This window comes from Talpa europaea, assembly GCF_964194135.1.
Source record: "Talpa europaea genome assembly, chromosome: 1".
Taxonomy (NCBI): domain Eukaryota; kingdom Metazoa; phylum Chordata; class Mammalia; order Eulipotyphla; family Talpidae; genus Talpa; species Talpa europaea.
Genome location: NC_140073.1, coordinates 50,234,167 through 50,260,496, shown reverse-complemented (window position 1 = coordinate 50,260,496; position 26,330 = coordinate 50,234,167). Strand labels below are relative to the sequence as shown.

At 45.1% G+C, this 26,330-nt stretch overlaps 1 protein-coding gene across 4 annotated transcripts in view; it reads left to right on the top strand.

The window, feature by feature from the left end:
- Positions 1-26,330, top strand: part of TENM4 (teneurin transmembrane protein 4) — a gene marked incomplete at both ends in the record, with an annotated part of 390,357 nt that overhangs the window by 85,447 nt on the left and 278,580 nt on the right. For 3 of the 4 annotated variants that reach the window (XM_084236341.1, XM_084236340.1, XM_084236339.1), the window contains one exon: positions 12,229-12,438. The exons of the other annotated variant lie outside the window; for it this stretch is intronic. In XM_084236341.1, the coding sequence (XP_084092467.1) occupies positions 12,229-12,438 (210 nt within the window). The remainder of the gene's footprint in view (positions 1-12,228; positions 12,439-26,330) is intronic. 4 annotated transcript variants of the gene reach the window in all.

Below are 26,330 nucleotides of genomic sequence, written 5' to 3'. Positions count from 1 at the left end.
GAGGCCCCGCACTGTGAGTAGAATAGGGAAAGCAGTTTAGAATCGGGGCATTTATGCAGGGAAGCTACTCCAGGAAAATGCCTCTCACCGCACCCTTACATTCACACCATAGGGCTTTCTGGTACTTTAAAAAATCTCTCTTTTTGAAATATAACAGACATCCAGAAAACAACATGATAAATATGCAAGTCTGACTTGACTTTGTATGGTTGTTTTTCCTAGTTAATTTTTGCACAGTTCATTGATTACACTAAACCTTGGCTTCCCCTTCAAAAGTCTGTGAAAGACAGAATAAATTTCTAGACAGAACTCTAGTTATACGCTTAGGTGACCTGTGTTGGATTCTTTGTTTGTTTTAAAGATTTATTTATTTATTTATACCAGAACTGGGGTACAGGCCAGATGCACGGGAGGGTGGGAGGATTCACCAGAGACAGAGTGGGAAACAGAACAGGCAGACTGATGAAAAACACTGCTGAGGGGAGCAGCGGGCAAGACAGGAGAGGTCTGCTGCACCATGTGGGACCGTCGCTGGCCAGCCGGGATAGAACCGGTGCTGCAGAGGCTGCAGACAGCTTCACAACGCTGCACTCAACTGCCTGAGCCACCAGGGGAGGCCCTGTGTTGGATTCTTAACTCCACACTCACTAGCAATGTGGCTTTACGCCAGTTAATTTCTTAATTTCCCCCTCCTGTGGCTGATGGGATTAGGGAATTAAATGAATATTCTTGTGTTTATTACTATTTTTCATTTGGATTATTTTAGTGGGATGAGTGTGGGCTTAGTTAGGATCCATCAGAACAATTCTGGAGCCTAACCTTGCACCCACCAGCTGGATGACCTTGAGCAGGCTCTCTTTGAGCCCCAAATTCTACATCTGTTATTTGTGTTCTTCCTTTGTCTTGGGCCCTGAATTCTGCAGCTGTGTAAATTGAGTGGGGGAAAGAAAAAAATATATATGTACCCACATATATATGAAAAATTTTTTAACCCAGGAAATAATAAATGACTTTGAAAACAGCTGTTTGGAAGCATTTTCTTAGTCAAATCTCAGCGCAGATGTGCAAACTTAAGTCTTCCTTTTGAACAAAGAACTCTTAACCACAGATTGTTCAACACCAGCCCTAATTTAATGTGGCTTCTTGGTCACATTTAGCAGCAGATTTTGACAGAGATAGTCCAACCTTGTGCCTTCCCTCTCCCCCCCTTCATATCTCATGATAAGTGAACTTTCTATCAGGTCCAATTAGAGCCTCTGGAGGCCTACATGGATCATCTCACCTCCCTATGGAGGTAGCTCCTGGGAAGTGTGAAAAGATGCTGGGTAAAACTTGAGGTTGCAGCTGACAATTGGAGCTTCGTGGGCCTCCCATTCCCCTTGCACTTCCCCTCCCCCCAACACCTTCCTCACCTCTTGGTCTCTTGTCTGGAATTAAATAATGTGTTCTGCTTCTTTCACCTGTGACACGGGTTTCCCCTGCTGGTCTTAGCTGTGGGTCTCCAGTACCCTCTCCAGTGAGCCTGCCTTGTGGCACCACTGGGGTTGATATTAAAGGGCCTGTGGGGGGAAATCATCACTATTGAGCACCTGCTGTATGCCAGGCCCATGGTAGGCCCCAGGCATGCCAATTTTTACTTATTTACTCTTCTTGAGACCCCTGGAAGACAGGCCCAGATCTTGGGGATCCTGAGGCTCTCAAAGGTGAAGCAACCTGCCAGAAGTCACAATGACCAGTTGCAAAGATAGATCTTACTTACTGCCCCTCTCCCGGGTTTGAGTACCCTAAGCCCCTTATCAGTTGTAGGTCCCTACAAAGTCACACACCTCTCCTAAACTCAGTTTTTCTATCTGGAAAATGGGTGTGCTGGTCATTATCTTCTGTGGGTATAGCATGCAACAAATAAGATCATGGATGTAAAAATCCTGTATAAACAAACTATAAAGTAAATCCTAATTATGTGTAGGCATTGTTTTGTTACTATCTCAAGTTAAAACCAACTCCAGCATGTATTGGGTACCCACTCTTTGTGAAATCACTGTGTGGGCTGCAGACATATGGAGATAAATAAGACCAGTCCCTGCCCTCAGGGACTCACTAATAAGAACACGTAGGCATAGTGACCTTTAGTTTGCAATATTTGCACAGCTGTAACCTGGACCCTGGAAACCTCTCAAAGCTCATTTCCTAGCACCCTCCTTCTTACTATACTAGTTTCCTTGCTGTCCCTCAAATAAACTTGATCCGCTGGAGAGACTTTGCTGTTGCCAGTCTCTCTGTCTGAAAAGCTCTTCTCCAGGTGTTTGTGTGACTCACTCCTTCACTATTTCAGGTCCCTGCTTAAGTGTCATCTACTCCAAAAGGCCTTCCCTGGCCACCTTACTTAAACTAGCACACCCACCCCACCACTCCTGATCTCTTATTGCACTTATTTTTTCTTTATAACATCTATCACCACTTGATCCTATTCTGTACAAGCATTAGCTTATTGTTTGTTGATTTTTCTCCTCCCTGGAATGTAAGCTTCTGAGGGCAAGTCTTTGTCTTCCTTGCCTGTCAGTGATGCTTACAACAGTGCCACACACAAGACAAATATTTGATGACAGACTCACTCATCTTTACCACTCAGTGATAAAAAGGCAACTCGATTTTAAAATGAGGATCTGAATAGACATTTCTTCCATGAAGATATGCAAATGTCCAATAAGCACATGAGACATCAGCATCATTAGTGACCAGGAAATGCAAACCAAAACTGCAATGAGATACCACTTCACACCCACTGAAATGTCTATAATCAAAAAGTCAGATAGTAAAAACTGTTTGCAAAGATGTGGAAAAAATGGAACCTGTAAACACTGCTAGCTAGTGAGAATATAAATTGATGCAGGGAGGGGCCTCTCTGGTGGCGCAAGGGGTTAAGACGCAACCTATGAAGCTATCTGCAGCCACTGCAGCACAAGTTCCATTCCCAGCCAGGGAGCAACGCACATGGCTCAATAGACCTCTCCTGACTTGCCCGCTGCTCCCCTCAACAGTGTATTTCAGTCACTCTGCCTGTTCTGTTCCCTGCTCTGTCGCTGGTGAATTGTCTCACCACCTACACCTCTGGCCTGTACCCCAGTTCTTGTATGCATAAATAAATCTTTAAAAAAATAAATAAATTGGTGCAGGGAAACAACCCAGTAATCCCTCAAAAGCATGAACAGAGTCACCGTATGATCCAGAAATTCCACTTTGTATGTACCCAAAAGAAATCCATCCACATAAAAACTTGCAGTCAGATGTTTGTAGCAGAATTATTCAGAATAGCCAAAAAAGTTGAAACAGCCCAAATTTCCATCAGCTGATGAATGGATAAACTAAACATATATCTGTACAGTGCAATATCATGAAGTAATACAGTCCTGATATGTTACAACATGGATGGAGCTTGAAAATCTTAGATTGAATGAAATAAGCCAGTGGCCAAAAAGCCCTTATTATATGAGTCCACTTATATAAAATGTCCAGAATAGGCACGTCTATATAGAATGAAAATAGATTAGTGATTGTCCAGGACTGCAGTGTGTAAGAAGGAACTAGAGAATGATGGTTATTGAGTATGGGGTTTCTTTTGGGGTAATTAGAATATTCTATAATTGGTTGTAATGATGGTTGTGCTACTCTGTGAATATACTAAAAACCATTGAACTGTCCACTTTAGATGGGTGACTTGTGAATATGCTGTCTTTACCAATAAAAGCTAATGAATGTCTTGTTTTGATTTCCTATGTCAAATAAGCAGGCTAGTAGATCGGCCAACTCCATGTGAAGTCTAAAGGGACCTCGGCATCCCCTTCTTAGTATTGAAGTGAAAGGTATACCAGGAGCCGGACTTCCCCAGGCAGACAGGTGAAAGCAGATCTCCTTCCCGGTGGCTGCTTTAAAAATAAATAAATAAGGCCCTGGGAAGCCTATGAGGAGGAGATCAAATGAGCTGAGCCTGAGAAATTTACTGAGTCCTGTTTTCCAGAGACCATTTTCCCAACATAAGTCACAGAGACAGATGGCCCCAGACCCACTTCTGAAAATAACCACTGTCGAGGAGAGCAGACTTGACTTAGCGCAAGTAAGACTCACACATTTAATCGGCAGGATAAGAAGGCGAGTTGGGACTCAGGAGCCTGCAGCTCTGCTGAGCTCATCCCATTAGGGACCAAAACAGAAGCTGTTTGCTGCCTTTCTGTGTATGTGTTGTCTTTTTAAAATAACTTTTATTGTTTTTTAAAAATCTCGTTATCACATTTGTTCCTTGGGAAAATATAAAGAAAAAATAAAATTCAGTCTTATTTCTCCTCTCCTAAGGTAACGAGACTAACGGATTACACACACACAGATTTAAACAACTGTCAGAATTTTTATACCGTTTTCCATCATGCTTTTTTAATATCCTGTTTCTCACCTTCCTAAACATTCTTTTGAATATGGCTTATGTAATGTTCATATTGGCATTGTCCTGATGTACCTCAATTTACATAATAGGCACTTAACATTATCACTTTAGGATGTTTTCCCCCTTTAACACTATTTAAATGTTTTACTTTTTGCAATTACAAATGCTGTTGTGATGAATAGCTTTGTAAGTGAATCTTTCCAAAAGTCATGATTATATTCTTGGGTCGATTCCTAGAAGTGGAATTGCTCAGTTCACATTTTAAAAGTCAAGTTTATACCAGTTTGTGCTAACAATAACAGTGGTATTTGTATTTACAACCAACAACTATTTTAGCACCCACCAGATGCCAGATATTTTCACATTTATTATTTAACTTCCCTTGAAGTTTTCCTATGTATTGTTTAACTTTCTCTTAACGTTTTAAACATATAAAAAGAAATAAATGTGCTCATTGTTATAAAATATTGACGATACAAAATTACAATTAAAAAATTAAAAATTGTCCGTATCATTGATAAGCACCATTAAAGGCTTATTTTCAATGAGTCATTTTTCCTATATATTTACACAAATTCATTCCTTCTATAAATGTTTTATGAGCACTCCTGTGCCAAGGGAACATGACTTCCATTATACTGAAATCATTTGTATCCTGCATTTTTTCCCCATATTCTCCTTTAATCCTCAGAACAACACCTTGAGGCATGGACTGTTATTCCTATTTTGTAGAATGCTGGATCACAGTAGAACCTTAAACTATTCTTGTCCAACTCCCTCACGGGGCTGGCTAAGACCAGAGAGGTCAGAGGACTTGCCCATGACCCTAAGCATGTCATTGACCTGCATCCAGATCTCTTGACCCCTGTCTAGAGCAGAAGATCACAGCTTCTGATGGGGAACCAATCTTTACAAATGCCCTAAAACAGGGTGGTGATATAATTGTCCATATTGGGACATTTTTAGAGGGAAAATGGGGTTATCCTTATGTATGATGGGTAATATAAAAATTGGAACTGTAACTGACAAACCAGAGTGTGTCATCCTTCTATGCGCTCTAATTTCAGAGTTCTAGCACTTTGAGATGCTTTTCAGGAGGGAATTCCTGTCCATTACAAATTACTATGGGAACCAGTTTGGCAAACCTTTTTCTGAGCTGAGACTGTGCCAAGACACAGAGATGGACAGTTTGTGGTCCCTGTGGACAGGCTGGGCTGTACAAGCAGAGCCGTGAACATAGCTTACTCCCAAGCAGGAGCTGGAATTCATCCTGTTCCATAGCAGAGGATCCAGTTTTCCTCAATGCCCCATCCTTTGCTCAGAACTGAAGATGATTTTCCCTGCTCAGTGAAGCAACTGGCTGCTCTGTTAAGAGGAAATAGATATGAGATTGGCACATGAGAAAACAAGGAATGCATTTATTTTTAAGTGTAGAGACTTTAGAAAGGGGAGTGAGGCTCTCAAGTGCAACCAGCCCCCCCAGGCAGGACACATCGTCACCAATTTCATGGAGATGAGAAACCTGTGCAGGTCTAGGACTTTCTGTTGGTTTTCTGTAGGTGTCATCTATTGATTAATTGCTGTGTAGTGGGCACTATGCTAAGTGTTTTATCTACAGGCTCCTAAAGTACAGGGCTGCCAGGTAAAAGGTTATCAAGAGGCTCTTCTGATAATCCTAGAAACACCTGGAAAGAAAGTTCATTCATGCAGCACGCAGCTGGTGAGCTGGTTTGAGGGGCCTCACACCTCCCCAATGTGTAAATAGGACTTTTCCCCTCCTGGAACCAATATGAGGTTTAATGTAGATCACTAAGATCTAGTTTGGGTGTTTGGATGGCTTTCTCTGGACTGCTGAGAAAAGTATAAACAAGTACATTTTGTGCATGGTGTTTTTTTCTTTAACACAGGAATAAACTTGCCCAACAGCTAGCTCTTCACGCTTTAGTCTCATAGTATGTTCTGTATATTTAGTCTCATGGTATACTCAGAATCCAAAATGCTAGAAGGCCCATCCTTGAGAACTAGCTTGCCGTAATTCTACATTTCAAATGCTAAATCAAGCCATCATCAGTTTACACAAAAGTCTGAGTAACTGAAATTCTTTCTGCACATCTCAGATCCTCCTGTCTGATGTTCTTTTCATACATCATGGTCACCTCACTAACACTCCTGCTCTTTTTATGACACCGGTGAGTAATGCATATTGATAGAGATGTCACTGGCAGGTTTGGAGATCCGTCATTAGTTATCCCCCCAACCCTCCCTGTTCTTACTATGAAAGAACCCCAGCTAGAGGGGTGGGAGAGGAGATCAATATGGGCTGAGCTCTTACCATGAGCCTGCTGGGCACCTTACAAGCTAATGTCAATCCCTTCGACAACGCTGCTGTGGGTATTAGCACTGTGCTTTTCAAAGAAAACGAGACAGGTAAAGGGACTCATCAAGGTTACACAGTCAGTGTAATGCTGGGCTTTGATCCTGGGTTTGTGGAAATAGAAGCCTGCATTCTTCCCACTTCGGATGTGTTTCAGCTGATGGACAGGACTCTCCTTTTCCCTCCCCCAAACCAGGGCTGATAAAATTAATTCTCACCGCTCAATGGAAATAGCATTACCGTTAAGGGTTCTCACCCAGGTCCTGTGCCTTACTTCACTAAGCCTCCATTTCTTTTTTTTTTTTTTTTAAGATTTATTTGTTTATACATGCACTGGGTATAGTCAGAAGTGTGGGAGGGTGAGAGAATTCACCAGAGCCAGAGCGGGGAGCAGAGCAGGCAGAAGGACCGAAGTACACTGCTGAGGGGAGCAGCGGGCGGCAGGAGAGGTCTGCGCGCCATGTGGGACCCTCCTCCGGTGGCCGGGGAGCAGCCGGGGATCGAACTGGCGCTGCAGAGGCTGCAGGCAGCTTCGCAACCCAGCACTCAACCACCACGCCACCAGGGAGGACCTAAGCCTCCATTTCTTGACCTTGCAATAGGGATGAATTTTCCTCCCTTTAGAGTTGTGCTGAGGAAAAGATCTCATCAAGCATCTGGACTGGTTCCTGGGCTCCAGATGTAGCTCTGCAAATGTTGTCCCTGCTCCCACCGTGCCCCCAAACTCTGTGTCTGCATTCTCTTGATTTGTTTCCTTCTTTTTCCATCCTTATCTACTAGAAACCAGATAAGCTAGGCTCCTCTAAAGAATCTTGAATGGCTTCCCCCTTCACTGGCCCCCATAGTTGTTGAGGCAAGGTATGGGGAGGTTTGTTCAGCCCATCTGCTTTATGGTGGACACAGTAGAAAATTGTAGCACACTGGGTTCCCTTCAATTGATGACCAGAATACAAGGGGAAGACAACCCTCAACCCTTGTGGTTCCGGGCGTTAGGCATTCTTCTGTGCCTCCATGAGTCTGCCTCTCAGCCCCACCCAGAAGGCATGCCCAGATCATGTGGGCATTCATTGTCCTGGCTGAACTGAGCCAATGAGAAAGGAGATGTGGGTGACTGAGCAGAGACCTTCAGCCTTTCTAAAGAGCAGATTCTTCTAAAACACAGTCCTAGTCTTATCACCTCACAGAAAACTTTCCTGGCTCCTCAGTTTTCCTAGTGTTCAAGGCCTAAACCTACTCTTCAGAGACACATTTCTCACTTTTCACTTTACATAGGTCTTTCATACCATAATCAAGGTATTCTCCTTCGCTCCCCCTTCCTCCTTTCTTCATTTCACAAATATTTACTAGTGCTTTCTATATCCCAGACACTGTACTAGGCACTGGTGAATCTGGTCATGGATAAGCTAGGCTACTGGGCAGACACACAAATAAACAGTGCATTGTGAGCAGTGTTGCCACTGGGAAAGTATGGCTTGCTGTGGGAGCTCAGGAGGAGTGCCAAACCAAGGTTTGAAGCATCTGGGAAGTCTTCCTGGAGGAGGTGACCAGGAGGTTAAGCCCTAAGACTGGGTGGTAACTAGTGAGACACAGAAGGAAGTATTGATGAAGAAAAAGGAAGAAGAAAGAGAAGAATCAATATGTGCAAAAGTTCAGAGGCAAACTATAGTTGTGCTCCACGGGGTGCCATTCAAAGAGATTCCCTGCAAATGATGCCCTGAACACGTGCAACTTAGACAAAAGAGAGAGCAGTAACTTTCTGGAAATGGAGAACAGGCCAACATGTCTCAACAAATCTTAAACAAACTACTGAGAAGTGAATGGTAACACATGAAATTGAAGGGGTAAGCGGGGTGGGCAGGTAGCTGGAGACCAGATGAAGGATGAGAGCTTTAGGCCAGAGTACTCCTCCCTCTGCCATGATGCTCTCACCTTCCTCTTTTTCTCTTCCCATTGAAATCTTCAATGGCTCCAGAAAGCCTCTCTCAGCTCCTTCAGCTGTAACGAGTCCCATCCTGGCCTCTGATCTCCTGTTCCTCCCTGTGACCCTCGCCCTCCACTCCCACTATCTGAGACAGTGACTCTCCCAGTGTGTATATCCCTCACCTTCCAGCCTGCAAGCGAGTATTTAGGAAATGTCTGTGGACTCAAACAGTGGGCACTGTACTTTTGCAGTCATCATTGCTCTTATACAAAAAGAAAAGACAAAGTTAGTATCCCTCGCTTTACAGATACATGTTTATGACAGTGACATCTAACACGTGCTAGGTGTCTACTGGCTGCCACACACTTCTCAACATGTCACTTGTTTTAACTCTTAAGCTTCAGAGAAACCCTGGGGGTTCTTTTTATCTTTTTTTAATTTCCATTATACAGATGAGAATGTTGAGTTACAAATGATGATGTCATTGAGCTAGCAAGTAGTGGAATTAAAATTCAAATGGCGGCAGTCTGGTCTCAGAGCCCATACTCTTACTATTACCCTACCCTGTTTCTTTAGATGCTGAATTGGTATAGCAATGCTTCGTTATATGTGTTTTGAGCTCCCTTGTATTATATACATTATAAAACATAAAAAAATAGATATTCAGAAGGGTGAGATAAAAAGTACTTTCTAATATTTTCTGGTACTCCAGGGGATGGGTGGAGGAGGTGACCAGGAGGTTAAGCGCTAAGACTGGGTGGGAACTAGTGAGTCACTAGGTCTGTGCCCCCCACTTTAGACAACTTAAGTAAAAATCTGCTAATAAGAGAAAGGGAAATAGCAGGTTTCCAGTAATATCTGTGCTTCACAGAAACCTCATGAGTCAGTATGGACATACTCAAGCCATCCATTCGGTAGGGGCCGAATGTTCAGAGCCACTCCAGAGGCCTGAGGAGAGTCCCGGAGGTTGAGTGGAAGGAAGAAGAAACAGCCATGAGGTCTCGGAGGGCATAGTGCTGTTCAGCCCAGCCCAGGGTCTTTGAAGTTTGTGATAGAACAACTTTCTTAGTTCTGGAACTATTTCCTTCATAAAGCTTGACAGATTTGCTCAGGAAGAGGCTGTAACAAGCACTCTGGAACAGCACTCTGGAAGAAACATCTTGTTTCTTCAATTTTGTCTGAATTCTAACAAGTCAGCATGGTATGGTACTGGTTACCTCGAGCTCATCAGAAGCTGTGATTGGAGATTATAATATGTCTTTAATTAATAAAAGATGAGGAAATGAATGTATATTTGTTTAATAAATGCAGCCTGATTGACAAAATCTTTCCAAAACTGGGACTGCAGAGGAAGCTGGATCATGAATGGGGTCTTTCGTGGGGTGGCTTCATTCACTTTTTTTTTTTTAAGATTTATGTATTTATTTATACAAGCACTGGGTACAGTCAGAAGCATGGGAGGGTGAGAGAATTTACCAGAGCCAGAGCGGGGAACAGAACAGGCAGATGGACCAAAATACACTGCTGAGGGGAGCTGCGGGCGCGGCAGGAGAGGTCTACTGCGCCAGCTTCATTCAATTTAATCAATACTTGGTGAGCATTGACCCTGGGCTCCTCCTTGCTCATGCTTCCTGTTCACATACAGCATCTCTAGTCCTCACAACAACTGTGCAAAAGAGGAGTGTTGCCCAGCTTTACAGCTGTGGAGCTAGCAGTAATTTTTCCAAGCTCCTGCAACTACTAGGCGGTTAGGTTGTAATGCAAGCCCAATTCCATTGAATTCCAAAGCCCGTGCGAAGAATGCAGTGTACCCCAGGAACAAGCCTTGCAGATGTCTGCAAATATAGCGGGGCAGCCATGACATCAGAACTAAAGATACGATTAATTCAGAGAAAGGAATGATTGCTCCTGTAATGCTGAGTGGTCAATGATGTCAGGGAAGGTACTTACAAGGTAAATTGGGAACATTATTTTGGACAATTTTGAGATGAATCATACCCAGACTTTTAGGTAAAGAAAACCCGAGAGGGGAGGCGACCCAGAGCTTGTCCCATGGCCACTGATACGTGCTGTCAATTGCTCTAGCTGAATTTCTAATGCAAATCAACTCTATAAACACTGCAACTCTCTGAAATGTTGTCATCCGTGGTTAGGCTCAGGGGTTGACATGATCATGAACCTGCAAGATCCTGCAGGACTGGGTGACAGTGAACCAAACAAACTGAACTTGTGAGAAAAGACCACAAAAGTTGTTTTTTTCCCAACAATCAGCAGCTCTCTCCGCCACCTCCCCTAGAGCCCGCCAAATCTTAGGCTGGCATGATGGGGCTGCCTTGTATTTCCTACGGGTTAGTCTCATTGGAAAGCTAAGTGGATCTGATTATTTCCTAAACCTTCTCTCAGTCAAGGTGGGAGAACAGAAGCAGCCCTGGAGTCAAGTGGATGCTTTGTCCTGTACTGTATACTTTTATATGTCGTGCTTATGCTCCCTCCTGTAGACAATGTACTGCACACGTGCCCAGAATAGCGCTGCCACTGTCTGTTCTCCTTCCGAAGAGTTAGCAGTGTGCTCACAGAACTATAGAAAGCTGGAATTTTAGAATCACGGAACCCTAAAATCAGAAACTTGGATTCCAACACGCTGATTTATTGCATCTTGGAATTCCCAGAATGTTAGTGTCATAAATTTATAGAATCATTTCATCTGAAATTAGTAGAATCTAAGGATCCTCATATGTTAGATTCCTGGAATTTCCCTACCATGCAAATATTTATTTTGTGCCCACTGTGTGCCAGGCACGATGCCAAAATGGGGCAAAACAGAAGAGCAAAAAAAAAAATGGCTGTTTCTTGCTCTCAGAGAATTTGCAAAGAATGCCAGAATCGAAGAATCTTAGAATGGTAGAATCTTAGAAAAGTAAAACATGAGTGTGCTGAAATCTTAGAATGCCAGTAGTAGAGGGGGTTCCTGGATCATTCTCTCCAGCTCTCACTCTACCCCTTATGAGGCCCAGAGCCTGTTCCAGGCATGTCGGATTAAAATCTCACTAATAAGAACATCATTTCAGTTCAGTGACATCATTTCAGTTCAGTGAAGAAAGGCCAACTTGCAGAGTCTCAGCAATCACCCAACGTGACTGCTCCCAGGGGCAGCTGTTGGATAAGACAGCCCAGGCTTTATCAGGACTAGATCCCAGGTTTCCAGCCTCTCTCAGGGAACAAGCAAAGCAGGAGAGGCTTCCCGTGTGTTTCCAAGCTACCCTCTTTGCAACCAGTGCACACCCCTGCACCGAGGCCTCTTCAGAAGGAGTTTACACCAACTTTCTTGGCGGAGCCCCCAGCCCCGCCCCCAGCCCACGTGTGCAGCACATCGTCCGGTGTTGGAAGCCCCGTCCCCCTGTTAATGCGTGTTTTATTTTGCTCCCTCCCCCTCCCCGTGTGCCTCAAAACCAATTTTCATTATTTTTTTCTGTCTGTGTTTGTCTTTGTGGTTCGCAGGTGCTCCCTTGCATTGTTCATCCGCTTCATCAACCCCTATTGAGCGGTCCCCCTCCCCGCCCCCCTCCCCTCCGGCCAATGAGAGCCAGAGGCGGTTGCTAGGCAACGGTGTGGCCCAGCCAACCCCGGACTCAGACTCTGAAGAAGAGTTTGTCCCTAATTCATTCTTAGTTAAAAGTGGCTCCGCCAGCCTGGGGGTCGCGGCGAACGGTAAGTCCCTCTCTCTTCCTAACTTTCGTGGGAGGTGGTTTGTTGTGTTGTTTTTTGTTTTTTTTTTTTCTCTACGTTGGCGATGCTGGTTAATCTGCCTGTTTGGGCCGTTTGCAGGGGCGGAGGGGCCTGGTGCATGGGGGGCTAGGGGTTGTCAGGGGACCTGGCGAAATTCTGAGGCTCAGGCAGCCCAGCTCCTGCCCCCAGAGCCCGATTGGATATGCAGTGTTGGGGGGATGCTCCCCCAGCCCCATCACTGAGGTGGGGTAGGCAGAGCTGCTCCAACATATATGCACAAGCACACAGACAAGAGGGAGACAGAAACATCAGGTAGAGACAGAGACAGGTGAAGCTACAGAGGCAAAGATCCACTCGAAAAGGAAAGAAAGAAAAGAAAAGAAAAAGAAAAAAGAAAGAAAAAAAAAAAGAAAGAAAAAGGTTAAAACAAAACCCATCGGTTGACCACTTCCTCTGTGCCAGGGACTATGCCAGCCTCTGTCGCCTGCTGCTTTACAATCCTCCTCACAATCCTGCCTAAGCAGCCAGTATTACAGCGTCCCCATGAACCATGAGAACACTGAAAGGCTACTCCCCTGGGCCTACTGCTGGCTTTTAAAGTTCTAATTTTCACCTTGTCAGGTAATAGGAGGCCCTGACAGCCCAGGCAGCTGCAGGGCAAGAACCCTGACTACAGAGAGAGCCATGGGCTTAACCGTGGATCTGCCCATAATAAGCACTGTTCTTCCAAACTCTGCCCTGACTCTCTGAAGGAGAAGAGTTGTGGGGGCATACTGGAAGAGTGCCAGGCTAACTGGGGTCCTGCAGGCACAGCTTTAACCCTTGGTCAGTTGCTGTGCTGTGTGACCTAAGCCAAGGTGCTTGCCCTCTCTGTGTCCAGTAGAGGACTGTCCACTTCTTTGCAAATATGTTCTGGAGAGGATTCAGGCCTTCAAATGGGGGAACAATATACCTGAGGTAACCCAGTATCTTCCTAATGGCCCCAAGATTTCCTGAGTCCCAAGGAAGAGAAGAATCGAAACTTTCCCACAAATAGCACTGTAGCTTGTGCATTGCTTTTGTAAACATTTATTAGTGTCTGTGTGGCACTAAATTCCAGACCAGATTCTGGAAAAGGAGGCAGAGATTCAAAGAGATATAAATAAGGCAGGATCTCTGGGCTCTGCAATTAGACATCATTGTACTTAATACAAGCTTTATTGCTGTGAGACTTTGGACAGTTATAGGCCCCTCCCAGCTTGTGTCTTCAGTATCGCCCATGGGGCAATCTAGTTCCCATGTAGGTACTCATATAGGACCGAATGATGAGGGCCTATCACAGTGCCTGAGATTGAGGAGGAATTTTAGCAAGCACATGGACAAAGAACCTGAGGCAAGGAGAGGGGAAACCTGTCCCCATGTTACACTTAGGAACCCGGCCTGTATACAGTCATTAACCTTGGAAGGATATGGAAGGCCACGTGGTAAGTCATCTGAGCCCCTCTGGGTACAGAACTGAAGTCGTCCCACCCACTATGAAAACGAAAGGTGATTTATTCTACCCCTTTCCTAGGCAGGACCCCTCCCAGCCTCTACTCTCTTTGAAAATCAGAGGATTACTCTGGCCTCGATGTTTCTCTTCTGCAGGATTCTCTGTGTTCAAAAGTCAAACCATCCTCCAGGGCCTTTTCCCTTGTGCTCCCTGAGGGTGGCATGGCCTTTTGGTGATTGGGTGTCACTGTTCCTTTATACCTATTAGCTGCCCATGTTCCAAATTATGCACCAAACACTGGCCTGAGAAGGAGGAAAACTGGGTTGCAGACCTGCCTCTATGGCTCACTAGCTGATTGTCCATGCAAATCACTGACCCTCTCCAGGCCTCAGTATCCCCATCTTGCTAGTTATAGAACAATCTCTGAAGTGTGCTAATTTTCAGTGTCATGTGGTCCAGCAGCCTTCTTAAGCTTACTTAGGGGAAAAAGAAAAAGAAAAAAATTATATATTTGATGATGATGATATTCATTTCTGAGTAAATAAGCCTTGCAGGTAAAAGAGAAGGCCAGAGAGTATAGTCCTTAATCTCTTCCTCTGATAATTAAGTGCACCAGAACAATCACTTTGTTTTCAGTTCTGCTGAAAATGATGGCATTATTGCATTATTGACGTGCAGGGAAGATGGGGGGACTTTGACCTACAGCTCTCTGCTCAGTTATGTTCCTCTGTGCTCCTGCTCCTCAGGGCACCTGGAGACACTTGAGATTCCTTCTCAGGGCCTTGCTGTAAGTGTCACTCTAAAGGTTTGTAATAACTGTGTTCTATGCCTGAATAGAGGCTGGGTTTTTAGTGGCTTGTTGCTCTCGGCTTGATGGGTCATGGAAAAGCCAATGAATTTCACTCCACAGTTGAACCCTGCCTGCTAACTTCCTGAACCCTGAAACCCCAAACCAAGAGGCTTTCTATGAGCCAAAGGCCCTGCTGGGACTGGCATGGAACTAGTGCCTTCAAATGAAGTTGAGTGGACCTTGATGCATGAGGGGCTCAGTAAATGTTTATAGGGTTTAATTTGATTTTTTTCATTAAAGAAATGTGAAATTAATTTAATGGGATAATCATTTGTGTTTTTGTTGATTATAAAAGAAACAATGTTTGTTAACGTTCCAACAATACAGAAATAACAAGTTGGTGCCAGGCTTTACATATCTTCTTACATAGTGTTAATTGAATGAGTGAATGAATGAATGAGCAGGCAGCACAAACTATGCAAGGACCACAGTGTAGCAAAGAGAGCAAGGGCTAGAGTCTAGCTTTCTGAAATTGAGTACCACATACGTGACCCTAGGCAGAGTACTTAGTCTCTCAATTATGACTGCTCCATCTGTAAAATGGGAGAAACTTTCCAAGGTTGCTATGGAATTTAAAAACAGTATTCATAATAAGCATACCCCCCCCCATTCAAGGCATTAGAGACCACCCTAAATGGACTATTGTTCTATTTCCTTAAGAGACCTCTCCCCCAGAAGACTTAATTCAGAATGTGCTTTAAATGACAAAGGCGGCCCTTTGGGGTCCTTAAGGTGAAAATGCAGAGGTCTCCTCTGGTGGCTGCTGACTCAGCAGGGCTGACCCTCTGGGAACCAGCCTCCTAGAGCTCATGCTGTGCTCTCCTGCGGCTCCAAGAGGCCCTCTGCCTCCAGCTGTGTCAACTCCAGCCCAAGGCTGCGATCCCAGGTCCGGGAGGCTAAGAACCGTCCTGCTAAAATCCCCGTGTAAAGAGCAAGGAGAACGCGTGGGGCATTACAGAAAAGCTTGTTGTCCCTGTGGAAAAGAAAACAGGGCAAGTAGCTCTTTCTGTCATCAAAATCCTAATCCTCCCCCAAGGATAATCAGCTAAAAATCACTGATATATATAAAGAAAGATTTCACTAAAATATCAACTGGTCACAGCTGAAAGCTAAAGATGTGGTTAGGATTAAGTAGGTATTTGTCCCTACCCCACAGAAACTTTTCAGAATAAATATTAAATGTACCGTGCATTGTATTCATCTAAATTCTAAAGTAAAGGAGTTTTAAAAACTCAGGGTTTAATATTTATGAGGGTCAGGGAATAAATAGCTGAGAGAAAGCTGTCAGTTTCTCAAAGCGTAGGTGAGGCAGGGTGGGTGGGAGAACCGACAGGCCATGAGCACCTTCTGTATGTAAGTCCCTTAATATTCCGTCTCTTAATATTCCTTTCTCTCCATCCCTCCTTTTAGGAGCTTGAGGCCCAGTATCCATGGATTCATGCTCCTAAGGGCAGTGGTTCAAACCCAACCTGTGTGATTCCAGAGCCCTTGTTTGACTCCTTTTTCCCTTTTTATGACTCATTTTGCTTTGTTTCCTATACCAGACCCTGTTGTTTCTGTGCCCCCTCTTTAGTAGGAGGCTGGAGAGAATAAGAATCATCCCCCAAAGAAAGCTGATTTTAAATAATTCCAAATTGTGGGATTCCCATTACACACCTTGCATACCTTTATGAAGCACCTACTATGTGAGAGGTGTTTTATCTCATTGAATCTTCACATCTCCCCTGTGACATACCGTTTTTGTCATTTTGAGGCAGTAGAGATCCAGAGGGGTTGAGTGACTATCCCTAAATCACAAATGATCTCAGTGATCGAGGCAGATTGGAACCCAGCACCATATGACACCATGGATAGACTCTTCCAGTTATTTTTTTGTGAAGAGTGAGGATGTTTCAAAGATGAATCAGACAAGATCACTAATAGCCATGCCCTGGATACTGAACTGTCCTGGGCTTTTTTTTTTTTTTTAACTTTATGTTACATTATTTTTTATTTTCTTCCAGGACAGTTCTTTCCTGCCCCACTTTATACACTTCTCAGCTGGTCCCACTGGTCAGCATCACTGGTATTTGGCAGTTTCATTGACTTTCTCAGGTCTCAAGCAGCTGGAATTATTTTGTTTTGACTTTCAGTCCAGAGGAGGGGTGTTTATTTTTCTTTCTAAATGGGAAACACTGCTATGTATGCGAGCTCCTTCCAAAAGTGTTTTCTTAAAACAAAAAAAAATTCAACTTAATTTAGAACCTACCCGGATTCCCCTAGGGGAGTCTGCCAGGGTCCTTTTAAGTTGGTTTGTGAAATGAGAAGGCAAAATTGTGCCTATTTCCTAGCTGATGAGAAGTGTCCAGGGAGGTTTGTGTCTCCTTTCACTGTGAATTTCTTAGAAGCTGTTTCAGTTGCTCGGTGCCACTGCAGGGCCTGGGAGCAGGACATTGCCATGTGTCAAGGATAAAGGAAGTTGGGGTATGTGAAGTTTTCCGGAAACTTTGCTCACCGATCCTCTCTACTCCTGCATCAAAGATTATTAATTAACAAATTCCTATACCAGTTATAGAGAGAAGTTCAATATTTCCAGTAGCAAGAAAAAATATTGCTACTGGAAATATCAATTTCATTCATTCATGATGACATTTGAAATAATTGTGGATGTTTTCCAAGCAAAGAAAGGGTGACAAGGGAATTCTGAGCAGGAGACCTTATAAAATAGGTACTAAATTTAAGGGGGTCAGAAACCCTTAGTGAAACTCTTGAAATCAGAAGCATTCCAGAATTCAGAAATGTTTGGACTTAAGAAAGAAAACAGATATTGTATTCTTTCTAATATTCCCAGAGTTCTGGGATGGTTCACTTGTGATCAAAGAAATTGCTATTTCTGCAGTGAGTCATGTCCATAGTTACACGAGTGGGGTAAAGACAAGATTCTGAGCCTCATCAGTTCAGATCAGTTTTGCCACCAAAAGAATTTGGATAAAATTTTCAGTCTCAGAGTTTTGGGGTGTCAAAATGGAGGCTAGTAGATAGTGATCCTGAATTGTGCCTCTTTAAAAATGGGGGTACTGTGACTCAAAGGCTTAGTAACTAGCCCATGGTTATAGGTAGATAATAGTACACTAGGAGACAGAATAAAGGTGCAAGTCACTGACTGGTAAACTCTCTCAAAGCCTTGTTGTTGTTACCCAGAAGGCCCGACTGCTTGGAAAAGCTAAGTCCCTCCGGTGTAGACGCAGGAGCTCTGTATCAGAGCCTGAATGTTGGCTGGCACACAGGCCTGGAAATTCGGGACAGAGCCAATTTCTCCAAGGTCTAGAACTTGACAACTCTGAGTTCTTAAGCACTCTTTCTTGATTGCCGCTCAGGTATCTGGACCCTGTTTCTTTGATCACTTCTGTCTTTCATACAGACTCCCGAACAGTCTGGAGACCTGGTTCTACCCACATCTGGTTTCCTTGATCAGCTGCAAGTTCCTTGAGTTAGGCCTTGTTCGCAGCTGTATTTTCAATGCTGAGCAGCTATAGGTGCTACAATAACAGTGAAAAAGTTTACTACCTGTGTAACTCCTTTCCAACAGCCCCCCCACACACACACCACCCCCACAGAAAAAGCACCATGAGCCACATAGATGTCACAGTGATGGAGGCGCACAGAGATGAAGTGATTTTCCCAAGAACAGAGCAAAGACTCAGAGCAGGGCCCAGCTCCAGTGCCCTTTCCACCTTGCAAGGTACCTCCCTCAACTAGACAAGCCCTCACTGGTGGCCTCCCACCAGGGGCAGACCACTGTGCCCCCCTAATTGGGGGCAGAGGGGACAACTTCTCAGGGGTCACTTCTGTTTTTGTACAGTTTACAAAGCCCTTTTTCATACATTACCGCAGGCAAACTCCGGTGACTCTGATTTAATTGCCACATTGGCTTTCTAGGAGGTAAGGCTTCTTCCTGACCTTGCAAAATAAACAGGTCACATTTTGAATTAATGTAACAGAACGTCCTGAAAGAACCAGGGCCCTCTAATTAGTCACTCACGTGACTCGATTGTAGACTCTTTGCAGTTCCTTTTCCACTAATTTCCCCAAATACCGTTGCATTAAAAGGTACAAAAATAACATTTTGGGGGTATGGCTTGATTGGATCTAGGAATTCCTAGACCACCCCTTGAGGAAGGCACGTTAGCCATGTGTCCGCCTTTTTCCATCTGGAAACTAAGCCTGGTTTATGTCCCTATTGAAATGTTAGTGGCCTGCTCCATGGGGGCACTTGTGGACACCAGACCACATCTTAAAGCATCTCCTGACACTTCGGAGCCCAGGCTGTTGAAGAGGCGCCTGGAAAGAGGCCAAGGAGAGTTTGGGAGATTAGTACAACTAACATTTGTGTAGCCCTCACATTCCCAGAGCCATTCACATCCGTCATGTCCTTGGCTGCACAGCACAGCCCTGTGAGGCTGGCCCTGCATGGAGCTCCATGAGCACCATGGTGCAGAGCAAATGTGAGAGAGGGAAGAGCTGGCAGACAGCAGCTCTTTGAAAGGGCTTTGGGTTTACAGGCAGTTGAGTTGGTCAGTCCAGCCTGTGAGGCTCTGCACCTCCCACATCAGCTCCTCTCCCTGGTTGTAATCTCAGCTGGAGAACCCTCTCCACACCATCCCTCCTGAGTGAGCACGGACATTGCCTTGCGAAGAGTCACCTGCCAGGAGTGGAGGGCTTGAATTCTGAGCCAGCTCTGCCGCTAACCTGCAGCAGGACTTAGCAAGAGCCTCAGCCCTGTGTTCCTCAGCTTTCTAGCCTAGCAGTGAGGCCCTGGGTGGGTCAACATTTCCCAAGCCTCGTGCCTCTGTGTGTCACTGTCAGTCTGTGCTCAGAGGCAAGCCCGCCTACACTGCACTTTCCTTTCCATAACTCCTTTTTCAAACTTTTTTTTTAACCTTAGCGAATTTATTTATTTTAAAAGGAAATTGTGTATCCCTGCTGTAATTCACTTGCCATAAATAGAAGGTAGCTGTAAAAATAAACACAACAAGAACCGGTGATCACATTCTGGTGAGACTATGCCTACTCAAGGACCCTGAGCAGAGATTGTTGGGTGGTGTTAAAAACCCACTCGCACCAAACTGAGACATCCTCCTCAGCATCATCCAAGAGGCTGAAGGGACACGGAAGCAATCCTGCGTGCAATCCAGTGTGGTTAATGTCTGTTCACACTATAGACCACCAAAAACCCACTGGGATCCGTGGCTTTTTCTCACACTCTGTCTGGGCTTTTCTGCTACACCCCATAGCCTGTTCACCTTGAGAATAACAGCTCTTTGGACTCCCAGAACTCTACCCTGCTTTGCTAGACTAGGTCTGGTCTTTTCTGAGGGAACTGCTTCCACCCTCCCTCCCATAGCCCCTGCCCTCCAGCAGGTCTGAGCTGGGGGCTTTCAGCTCAGCTGGATCCCCCATTAATGCTTAATGACTCCCAATTTGGACCAGGAAACCATGTGGCTTCCTCTCCTCCCTGCCCTTTCTCTTTCTGTCCGTTCTCCCTTCTCCCGTCTCTCTCTGAACTGCCATTATTTATATAGGTGTTTTAGATTAAACAACTAAAAAATATTCCCTCTGCTTTAAAAGGCCTAAAATGACCAAAGCCAGAAGAAAAGCAGAAACAGCCCAAAGTGGAACCATGGGGGGATAGATAGGTTATGGAGGCCTACAGAGCCTTGATGTGCTGTGTGGTCATGGCCAAGGTGCTTGACCTTTTTGGGTCTCAGTTTCCCCCTCTGTAAAATGATTATTAGTTTTAACAGTGCTTCGCGAAACTGTGGTATAAATGAGAAAAGATGGGCAAGGCCTCTAGCATGCTGATTGCACATAGTAGGTGGCCCATGGGTGTCTAGTTTCCTTATTCCCCTTCTGGAACCTCAAAGTTTTGGGCCACCTATCTCTGAAAGGGAGGCAGATGCTTCCACTCCCACCCCGCCAGGCTCAGAAGAGGTACAATTATCAACTCTGACTGGGAGTCCTGAGCTGCAATTTCCCCTACCCATCCTGGGTGATTTCCAGAGATTTAGAGGGGCCAGTGAGCCCAAGGCAGCAGCTAAACAAACATGGCATGGGGTCTTGGAAACAGAGCCCTGGGCTTCCTTGCTGGAGCAGCCAGATTGTTTCCCTTCCCAGAGTGTCAGGGACTGTGTTGATACTCCGTACCAGATGAAACATGGTGATGCCTCTTCCTTCTGGTCAGCTGGCTGCCTTCCCCCAAAAGTTGAAAGGGGAGGAAAATAACTGGTAATTCATTTACGCGTCACTCCCCCTCTCCTGAGGGGATCATGTTTCTGTAAATAATTCTGATTAACTGCTGCATAGGCTAACAGCAGTAATACATATTTTTGCACTTCCAGAAAACTCTTTTTAGGTGCCGGAGTAGAGGTTCCCGGGAATACACACCTGAGGTGAACCAAGTTCCCTACCTCACTGGTGGTGTGACCTCCCCCAGCTAATCTTATTCACCCACTTGTCATCCGTCACATGGGGTATGGATAGCAGTCTGGGTTTGTTTGCAAGGCCAGAGGGATTGGCATCCGGAGATTACAGCAGGTACTCTGGTTTTATGGTCTCTCTTTAGTTCCCTCTCTTAATCTTTGTCAAAAAATGGAGAACATTTTTAGTTAATGAGTTTATTTGGCCAAAATTGTTATCTGGATCATTTGTTATCCTTTCATTCAGAGAACGAGTAAATCTGGAAGTACAGGTGACGTCACTACCTGTTTGCTAGTTTGGCAAAATTGCTCCCCCCTTAGCCAAAATGTTTCCTATCACATCCTGGCTCCCCTGGACAGCTGCAGTAACATCCTCACTAGTCTCCAGGCCTCCCTTCTCTCCTCATGCTCACCCAGGCGATCCTTCCAAAGCTCAGATTCCTATCACAGAGCCCCACCCCCCACTGGCACCTTCTACCTCAGGCATCCTAGGTCCTAACTCCTCTTTATGGCGCCCAAATTTCTTCTGCACAGAGCCCACCTGGCTGCTTATTTTCATGCTCTCATATGGAGCAGTTCTTGAGAGGACTAACACTAAACTAGCACTGTTCTTGAGTGGACATTCTGGTACCCAGTCCAGAGCCTATGGTGAGTGTCTGATAATGTTGGAAGCAAAGGTTTCTGAATGCAACAAAAATTTTATTAATTTAGAGTAAGTATGGAAAGGCCTTTCTGATTTGGAGTGATATAAGAAGTTTGTTTACCCTTCAGAAGCAATTCGATTCAGCAGACTATTATTAGAGATTTAGGGTATATGAGGGCCCCCGGGGAATATAAAGCAGCCAGCTCACTACTTGGCTGTTGCGGAGATAGACACCTATACAGCTCTACCCTAAAGGAGGCACGTATGAGGAAAATAGGTCCTGGCTTATGCAAGGGAGTGTTGGACTGCAGAGGTTTGATGCAAGCAGGGAGAGAGAGGGTAATTCCCAAGAAGCAAAGGCAAGTTTATACTTTCGTGTTCTGCCCGGGAGTAAGCTTTAGTTTCCTGGGTCTGTAGGATTGCTATCGAGTGAATTCTGTCCTCCCTTAAAGTTATATGTTAGTTTCCTGAGCCCCCCCCCCCCAGTGACTGTATTAGAGATAGAACTTTTAAGGAGGTAGCTAAGGACATATGAGGTCATAGGGGAAGCCCTGATGTGAGAGAACCAGCGTCATTATAGAGGAGGAGACAGTAGGGCTGCCCTGTCTCTGCCATTGAGGGCACAGCACAAAAGTAGCCACCTGTAAGGCAGGGAGAGAGCTGGAACCTTGGTCCTGGACTTTCCAGACTCCAGAACTATAAGACAATAAGTATCTGTTGTTCAAGCCACCTAACCTTTGGTACTTTGTTATGGCAACCCCAGCAAGTGGAGACAGGGTTCTAGTATGATGAGGGGCCTACATGGTCATACTTTGTATGTCAGTTATTTGTGTGCAACCAAATGCACCCAGTCTAATTGTGGGGCCTAGGAGCACCTATTTCCTCATTCATTCATTCATTCATTCACTCAGCAGACTTTTCCCAGAGTGTGCTCTCTGTGGGGTCCTGTGCTGACAGCACTGATCAGATGCCATCTGGGCCTGCTGTGAGCAGTCACGTGCATAGGGGACAAGTGAGGGGAACCTGGGGTCTGCAGCTAGAGCTGGTGACAAGAGGTGACACTGTCTTCCTCTTTATGAAGAGCTGGTGAGGTGGGGTCCAGCTTGACAGCCCATCTCTACCCTACCCACTTCCCACTCTCAGGGAGCAGCCTCTGTAGAAGATTCGGTTTTCCTGGGGTGTGAGCTGGGGCCAGAGTGAGCAGCATGGCTTGAGGGCAGGAATGTTGCTATAGTTCCCTTCCTCTCATAGCTTGTTGTAAGGGTGAAGGTGGCAGCCAACCCAGGAGCCCAAGAACCCAGGAGCACCTGCCATACCTTTGGATTGTGTAACAGCAGAGCGCATCCCACTACTGGCACCTCCAGGTGCTTGGCCCTTCCCAACCTGTTGACTACAGCCAGCGGACTCTAGACCCGAAGAATTAGGAGTGTGGGTTTGAGCTTTCACTCTACACTGCTGGCTGAGATCTTCTGCAAATGATTTACTGAGGTTCCATTTTTTTCCTCCTATGTCAAATGGGGACAATACTTCCCCCTGCTTTGCAGGTGTTGTTAGAATTCAGTGTGAAATAATGTATGTGAAGTCCTGAGCAGAGTACCTAGTTATTATAAAATCTTCATAAATGGAAACTTCTATCTTTGTTGTCATGGTTATTTTGTGGAATCCAGCCTCAGAATGCTATGACTTGCCCAAGGTCACAAAGATAAGAAGTAGCGTTTTGCATCCCAGGTGTGCCTGGCTCCTGAATCCAACCTCTCTCCCCGCCATTACCCCTCATCCCTTTGCAGCTGCCTGCCCTCATCTGACCGCCATGATCCCTCTTTCTCTACAACCCTCAGGAAGCCAAAGGTCTAGGGAACCTCCCCAGCAGACCAAAGATTTCCATTACCCCAGCCCTGCCCTCCTGCATTGAGGACAAGGTTGCATGCACATTTTGGCAACCCTCCCGACCCCTGGCCAGAATCCCCCTGAATGAAAGCCGCTGAGTTGCACTCCGTCCAGTAACTCTTTTAAGATGCCCCTGTTGGGCCCCTACATGGGTGACAAGATGATGCATGAGGTCTAGCTAAGCAGCTTATTTGTCTGAACTGGTGATGGCCTTTGTCCTGAGTTAGGTTAATGGTTAGGGGCAGTGGCCCTTTAAAGCCCAGACAATGGACAAGCTTCTCAGGTCACTGAATCACTCAGCAAATGGCGTAAGCCTCTCAAAAAAAGGGAGGCCTCTGCCCCTGCACTCCCCCTGCTAACCCTGTTCTCCATCTAGCCATAAGCTGCCCTAGCTAGTGAGGAGGAGCACTTGGAATAATGGGGCAGAAAAGCTCAAAGAGCATTAGCATGACAAGGACTTCAGAGGAAGAAACTGAGAAATAGAGGGGACAGGGCTAATTCCTGACTTCCTGCCTCCACACTACACACTACCTTCCTAGTGTTGGTCTTTACCCTCCCCAAATGTGTCAGGCCCACAGCGACCGGATTAATTTTCCCATTCACAATAGAAAGCTAACACATTGGCTTACAGTTCAAACTTCTAAGGCTGGTGATCATGACCTTCCAGAACATACTCCTGTCCTTCCTCCTTGACCCACACTGACCCTCCCCAATCTCCCACTCTCTGGGAAGGCACATCATTTGGTGTCTACTATGTGCTATAAGCAAAGCAGCTTTCTATCATGTTTCGTACCTTTGCTTCTGAGTAAAATCCTAGTTAAAGAACACTTCCAATAGTTAACATTTTTTTTCAAATGTTAAAAACCACTGTCATTGTATGAAGAGTAGCAGAGCTGGATTTGAAGCCAGGCCTTGTGATTGAAATTCTGACTTGCTCTCAATGTATGTATTCCCTTATTCTCCCTTCGAAACCTTAGTGAGCACCTGCCATGTTCCAAAAACTGAGATAGTTCCTAGATTGCCCAAAATACCGACAGGAATAAGGCCAAGGTTCTGCCCACAGGAGGGGCCTAAGCACTTGCACCCAGTCCCACCGAGGTGCATTGCACATGTGAAGGTGCCCCTGGCTTTGATCTAGATGACCGCTAGTGGCGACCTTGCTGCCTGCATTCCAGGGGTAGAGGCTGTACCTTGAGGAAAATGAATGGCAGGTAAGAGGGCAGTTTAGATAACTGAACTACGGGATGGGGATTTATGTGGAAGATTCCCTAATAACAGAGGGAAAATGTGCCTTCCAGTAGGGAGCTCCGGAATTGCCACCTTCACAAATGGCCAAACTCTCTGTCACTGTTACAAAGCATCAGATGCCTTCATCCTTGAGATGTGTTTGCCTGAGCCTAATCATAAGAAAATCAACCTAGAATGTAGGGCAGTCTGTTTCAAAAAAGTCAATATTATGGAAAACAAAAGAACTGGGGAGTGTTGGGGTGGGTGGGAGACCCCTCTCATTTAAAAGAGACTGAAAAAATAAATAAATGCAATACTTGAGTCTTGATTGGATACTGGATTATTTCAAGACTGTAAAGAAGGTATTTAGGCAAGATTTTAGGAAATGTCCCTGGATGGTTGTATGTATGCCAGGTGATATTTTGGGTTAATTGTTAATTTCCTTAGTCATGATTGGAATATTGTGGTTACATGAGAGAATGTCCTGGGAGATGCATGCTGATACAAAGTGTCCTGGTATCTGCAACTTTTCTGCAAATGATCAGAAAAAAAATCTTCCAGAGATAAAGAAATGTGACAACATATTAAAAGTTGATTAATTTAGGTGAAGACCCTATGGGTGTTTCTGTGTTGGTGTTGCTGCTGCTGCTCTTGTTGTTGTTTTCTGTAGCATTAAAAGTCTTCAAAATAAAGGGTGGGGGGTTTTCTTGGGGTGGGTGCGGTTTGAGAGAGGTTGGACAATAGCAACTGGGTTTTTGGAAAGGTTTCTTGGGAGACTTTTTGTAGCAAGATCCCACCCTCACTTCTTTGGGGAATACAGAAAACAGAACCCCTCTGAACCTTTACAGAGAATTGATAGTTCTGCAGTTGTGATAAAACAGGCCCTTCCTGGACATGGAGGGGACTTCATCAAGGCGCTGGAGCTGGTAATGGGAACCACATTGGCAGGCGTGTGCAGAGCCCCACCCCAGAAATAGCCCTTCTGTGCTGAGGCAGGATGACTGGAACGAATTATGTGCATTCATACTTGTTAAACTGCTTTGGCACCAGAAGTGATCCTCGTAACCTGAGCTTTACAGCGGCACAGCCATAGTTAAAGTTGGGCCAGCCTTGCCCCCGCACCCTCTCTGTCAGAGGTTTATAGCTAAAGCATAAAACAATTCAGCATGAGCTGAAACATGAAAAACTCCTCCAGATTGTGAAGGCAGAAATTTCTGTTTAAAGTTTTCTAGGGAGGCAGCATTTGGAAATAAAACCTTTTCTGTCTCCTTCTGCTTTTCCAGCCCTTGGCCAGATTCCCAAACACCCCACCTCTTACCCCACTCCCCACCTTGAACCCAG